The 6,472-nt window shown below is 33.6% G+C and overlaps 1 protein-coding gene across 1 annotated transcript in view; it reads left to right on the top strand.

Moving 5' to 3' along the window:
• The window catches only part of LOC136033080 (cell division cycle protein 27 homolog), a 67,005-nt gene continuing 60,533 nt past the window's right edge, over positions 1 to 6,472 (top strand). The window contains exons 1-2 of the mRNA XM_065713680.1: positions 1 to 93; positions 5,641 to 5,716. Coding sequence (XP_065569752.1) covers positions 70 to 93; positions 5,641 to 5,716 — 100 coding nt within the window. The 5' untranslated portion in view covers positions 1 to 69. The remainder of the gene's footprint in view (positions 94 to 5,640; positions 5,717 to 6,472) is intronic.

The following is a 6,472-nucleotide window of genomic DNA, read 5'->3' as shown; positions in this document are numbered from 1 at the left end:
TTAGAAAAATGCGGTTTAAAAGGGGCCGAAATAACTGACATTTTTGTGTACCCTACTATCAATTTAAAGATGCTTGTTCAAGAACCTGTACAGGTATGTATGAACTAGTTATTCCTAGTCTTCTTCAGGAAGTATTCTTTTCAGACTACTTAATTTGTTTAATGACCCAGAATTCAGTAGGCTTTGGCTATCAGCCTCTTTTAACTATAGCCTATGTAATATGTAACTTAAGGTAAGCGCGGATACAGGGGGGAGGGGCGATCGCCCCCCTAAACGAATTTTGTAAGAATCCCTCCAATTTTACTAGTGAGAACTGTATTCTTGAAATAAGAAATTTTTGAAATAAGAAATTTTAGAAATAAGGAGAATTGATTGTTTTCTGAAATAGCTTAAAAACAATAAAACATATCAGTGCCATGAAATTCTGCAAAGATGGTAGGTGTTATAAATGCAAGATTAAAACATCCCTCCGTTGTTGGGGAAAGCTCAAGGGAGTACAGACCCAGGACAAGAAGAGTAGACAGTGACAGTGCTGTGGCATGTAGCCTGAGCCTATATGCATGTAAAGGTTGGTATCCCTTATCACTGCTCCCTGGAGACTGAGACACAGATAAAGTGTATATAACACATAGCCTATGTCTAAATATAGTAATTTGAAAAAACTTGAAAAAATCCAAGATTCCATAATCAACTCTTCTGCCTTATTTGGTGGCACTTAAATAGTTTACAGATTTTGTGAAGATACTGGCTTGTCATCTATGACAGGGGTCAATGTGGTATCTTTCTTTGTTCTGACTGGCCTTGAATCCTTCTGTAAAAAGATTTAAGAAGCTTGGGTAAAATTCTAGTTGAGTGACTTCTTGCTATCTCAGAAAGGGCTTAGGTTAGAAAAATAAAACTTTCAGGGATAGGTCTAAAGGCTAAAGTATATTGTGGAAGGTATTTTAAAGTACCCACCTCCACTCCTTCTCCTTCTTGAGAGCCCTGAAATTCACCTACATGACAGGTCTATACCTATTGAAATTTGACAAAATTTTACCTTAATTTTCAGTTACCAGTTGCTTTTTCTCTGCCTTTAGTTCTGAAAATGCAATTCCTATCATTTGAGTAGAATTCTGAGCCATATCAATATTTTTTTTCTTCTAAATTTAGGAAATGTATTTGCACATCTTTAAACTTTATAAAATGGAATTGAGCAAAGTTATGAAGCTGAAAACAATTGTGTTGTACTTCATTCAAGCAGAAGATCTATTTCAAAAGATTTCACTTTTATAACACTCATATTTTTGAAGGTCATCAAAGGTCAGGGCCCCCTAGAGAGAGAAGGAGTGGAGGTAGGTAGGCCTACTTCAAAATACCTTCTCAGAACATACTTTGGTAAAATTCTAGTTAATTGACTTCTTGCTATCTTGGAAAGGGTTTAGGTTAGGAAAATAAAACTTTTAGTGATGGATCTACAGGCTAAAGTATGTCCTGGGAAGGTATTTTGAAGTAACTACCTCCACTCCTTCTCCCTCTAGAGAACCCTGACCTCTGATGACCTTAAAAATGTGTTTGTTATAAAAGTTAAACCTTGCAAAATAGATCTTCTGCTTAATTGAAGTACAACAAAATTGTTTTCAGCTTCATAACTTTGCTCAATTCTGTTTTATAAGGTTTTAAAGATATGCAAATACATTTCCTAAATTTTGAAAAAAAAACATTGATATGGCTCAGAATTCTACTCAAATGACAGGAATTGCATTTTCAGAACTAAAAGCAGAGAAAAAGCAACTAGTAGCTGAAAATTAAGGTAAAATGTTGTTTTGTCAAAATTTCAAAAATTTCATGTAGGCAAATTTCAGGGCCCTCTAGATGGAGAAGCAGTGGAGGTAGGTACTTCAAAATACCTTCCCAGGACATACTTTAGCCTGTAGACCCATCCCTGAAAGTTTCATTTTCCTACCCTAAACCCTTTCTGAGATAGCAAGAAGTCAATTAACTAAAATTTTACCCATACTCTAGCCTGTAGACCCATCCCTGAAAGTTTTATTCCCCTAACCTAACCCCTTTCTGAGATAGCAAGATGTCAATCAATTAGAATTTTACTGAAGCTTGTATCACCTCATAACAAACTGCAGTCAAGATTTTGCTTCTCAGTTTCTTCAGCTAAGTCTATGTCAATAGTTAAAATCACATCTTGTATGACGATATAAGGTAACTCAATTACTCAATCAAGGGATACTCAATAGCTTGTACTGTCACCATTGAATCTTTTTTACCAGAAAAAGTCAAGTGATAGGCCTAGGTGTAGCCTAGCCTATTTAATTTCTATCCCAGAAAAATTCAAAAGGTGCTGTAGTGAGAAGCCATATATGAAGCTATGATAAATTCCAGCCAGGCTACTTTTTGCTATCTTTGATAGGGGTTAGGTTAGGAAAGTGAAACTTTCAGGAATGGATCTACAGACTAAAGTAGGCTAAGGCTATTTACTGTGAATGTATTTGAAGTACCTCAATCCACTCCTTCTCACTCTAGAAGGCACTGACCTTTGGTACCTTTAAAAATCATTGTGTTATAAAAGTGAAACCTTGCAAAATAGATTTTCTCCTTATATTAAGCACAAGAGAAGCATTTCCAGCTTTAAAACTTTGTGTAATCCCAATTTATGAGGCATCAATGATAAACAGATATGTTTCCTAAATTTGGATCCATTGACATGACTTAAAATCCTGTTCAAATGACAAAAATTACATTTTCAAAACTAAAACCAGAGAAAAAGACACTGTCAAATAGGCAAATTACTAAGGCTTAGAAATCAGAAGAGGGTTGACATAGTTGCTTGGCAATACCTTCCCAGAGTATTTTTGACCCTGGATTCATTACTGAAGGTTTCATTTTCCTAGCCTAACCCCTTTCCAAAATAGGCAAAAGGAGCTTGCCAATAATTTTACCAAAGCTACTCATAAAGACACTAACCAGAAATAAAATAAAGCTGTTTAGAAATATTGTCTGCTATTCAGTCTGTACAACTGTGTACAGATGTAATTCTACAATTTTGAAATAACTTGGCCTACATCACAGCATTTGGGTTTTTCCTAGAATCTACTGATGTGATGGATACAGCTTGGCTGACTATTTTTGTAAGAATTATTTTTGATGATTTCCTAGCAAAAGAAGAGCTGGTAGAAAAAGATTTATAACCTCAAGGGCACTAAAGGACATGGCCTATATTCTGCTTTTAAAAAGCTTGTTAACTTTGAAAATAGTCCTGTACAAAAGCAGATGGCTCTGGCATAAAATGGAGCTTCTGTAATGGCAGGGGGTGAGAAAGAATTCAGTGCTTATGTTGTAAAAACAATGGCTTTCCAAAATCTCTGTCTTAGAATTGAATGGTACACCAAAAGTCATTATTTTGGCAGGCTATTGAGTATGAGCAATTTGATGAAAACAGTCATTAAAGTCTTAAATAAAGTAAAAGCTCATGCACCTTAGGGACTTATATTTTAGAACTCTGACTGAAGAGTCACAATGCTGCTGTTGGTATCTATTGCTATGTATATGAGCTCATTGGTTTAGCAGAGGCAGGATTCTGCAATATTCAAAACAGTTACTTCATGTTTTGGTGAAGTTTTTGAAAGACTGAGGTGAATCATTCCCTGTGCTAGAAGATCTGGTTTTACTGTGAGATCTTACTTTCCTGCAGACACAAACAAAAAGCTAAATACCATTAAATTTTGTCTTAAAGGCAAAGATAATGCTATTAGTGGAATCATTTCAGATATGGTTGTTTTCTAAAAAAACTGAAACTGTGTCAAAAAAATCTTACTCAGGGTGAATACAAACTCTTAGCTTGTTTGAAGCAGACCCTTGACAAGCAAGGACCTTCTAATCTTCCTTATAACAACAAGAGTATATTGCAATTCTTCCAGAAAAAATCAATACTGTCAAGATTTTAAAAATATTTCAATTATAACACACCTCATTGCATCTCGTTTGTAGAGATTGATGTTGAAGAATTTTTCAGATGTACCATGTAACATTTTGAAGAAAATAGCCCTACACCAGATATAGAACTGACAGATTGTCATAGTAACCACTCATTAAAATCAATCCATTTAATGCAATGGAAATATTTGGCCTTTTGTTCCTAAGCCAAAACATCGTATGTAGGATCTGGTTGGTTTTCACTTGAAGGTAAGATTCAGCCAACATGTGTGCAGAAAATTTCATTTTACAAATGGTTTCGCTATGAAATTCAGTTTAAGCAGAATTGCTCCCTTCTAGATTAAAAAAAAATACATTTTGCCTTCCTCATCCCTACATTTTTGTTAATTGACAGCCCTACAATTAGGGCTTCAGAGTTCTAGCAAATATCAGGCTATCTTTCCAATTTTTTTTCCACTTCTTCAATTCTTGTATATCAATACAATTGTATCAGCAAATGTCAGAAATAACTTCTGTGCATTTTACAAGCAAAATTGCTCAGAAGACATTAAAATGGGCAAATAAAGTACCCCCTGGAAAAAGGTTTTTGCATTAAATTCACCATCTAAAGAAATCTCATCTAGTATATAAATCAGTGAAACCATGAGACCTATCCTTTTTTTATTGTTATTTGCTACATATTCGCAGCAGGACCAAGCGTTTTCCACCACACCAGGCATCTGAAATTCAGATACTAAATGAGAATTTATTGGCTATAATTGTAAGCTCCCCGGATTCACGTTAGGTATCTAGGAGTACACTGAGACAAATGTTTAGTAAGTACTGTAGTTGTCATGTTAATATAGTTTATCATGAAGTATCAATTACTTAGTATGATAAACTGTATTGTTAAATACAAAATTAAACTCAATTAATTATAGTAGCAAATATAAAAGTTAAGCAAACCTCCTGTTTTTTCTAATTAATGCTATTCCAATGTACTAACTGTAACAGGTTTCTGAGAAACTTGGCAATTATTCCTGTCAATAAGATGCCCAGAATCTGTTGAATTATTGCTACATAAAATGTTTATTAGGCTAGTGTTTCTATTGGCTTTTTACCCAACATAGATGCATTTTTTTTTTTTTTTTTTTTTATTTTTTTTTTTTTATTATTGTGAATTGTGGTGAGATTATTATACTTTCTTTTAGGACAAAGAAATGTAGCATAGTAAAAAGTTACTCGCCAGAATGTCAGTTGGGAACTGATGGACAAGAAAGTTAAGAAGAAACCTCAACATGTGTACACATTTTGTTGTCACTGTAGAACAGGGCTAACTTTCTTTAACTTCAGCTGTAAATAGTCATTTTTAATGTCAATTGATAGGCGGAATGTAAATAGATCAAGTCCAGTTACAAGTTTGTTAGTATCTGAAAGGTAGCTTTCTGCCAAGTAAAGTTAATGCTCACTGATCTCAGTCAATAGGGCACAAAGGCAAATTTCCCTGCCAAATAGGTTGATAAATAGAGAACAAGTCAGTTATTCCTTTTCGTTTCATTCTTCTATCCCCTTTTTTAAGGAAAAATTATTAAAGTCCAAAATGAGAAAATATTCTTCTTCTTTGTAAGCTATAAAAATGTGCTTATGAATTTTAACTTGTGAAACTACATGTAACATCCTAGGTTTGTGCCATAGTGGTTTAGATTTAGTTAACTAAGACAATTTTTGTTCTAGGCAACTATATGGCATGCATTAAACCATTACAGCTATAAAAGTGCACTTTTTCTTGCCGAAAGACTACACTGTGAAGGTAAAGCACATCAATTTATTTTTTCTTCTTTTTTTATTCTTTCTAAGGAGAACTTGGAATTTGACTACTTAATGAGTAAACTTTTTTACAATCCTTGAGAAACTCGAATGTTGATACAAGAATACTTACAGCCATATACACAGACGGTCTTCAGGAAATCTTGGGTTTAACCATGAAAACAGGCATGTGTAGGCCTAATATATACATGTACACAGACAGTCAAAAGTTTGAATTTAAGCCTGAAAATATTAATTTAAAGCTTGTTTTTATGCCTTTCTCTTCAGGCACTTTTTCTGTAAACGTCTCACTGCTTCTGCTCGTTTGTCTATTTTATTATTTTGTTTATAACATCTACTGTGGATCAGAACATAACTTCATGCTTTTTTTCATGGTATTTAGCTAGAAATGAATATTGTTGTCTATTGAAAAGTCAATTCCAAAGAAAACTTGGATTAAACCTTTCCCACATTCAACTGAGCCTGTGTCAAATGATTCAAGGATTTGACAACTTTACTAAAAATAATTCATGCCAGCTTGACAACCTTACAAACAAAGCACAAATATGCTTGGAAAACACAACCAGTACACATTTACTAAATTATACAACTAACCAAATCATCACTGAAATAAACACAAATAAAGAGCAATAAGAAAAAGAGATAATAATTGTAATAATTAAATAAAAAAATATAATAGTATGGGAAAAAACGATTATATTAATAGCAGAAGAAAAATCAAAATTATTTAATTTATCCT

Source organism: Artemia franciscana, chromosome 11, assembly GCF_032884065.1.
Source record: "Artemia franciscana chromosome 11, ASM3288406v1, whole genome shotgun sequence".
NCBI classification, from domain to species: domain Eukaryota; kingdom Metazoa; phylum Arthropoda; class Branchiopoda; order Anostraca; family Artemiidae; genus Artemia; species Artemia franciscana.
This window is presented reverse-complemented; position numbering and strand designations above follow the sequence as displayed.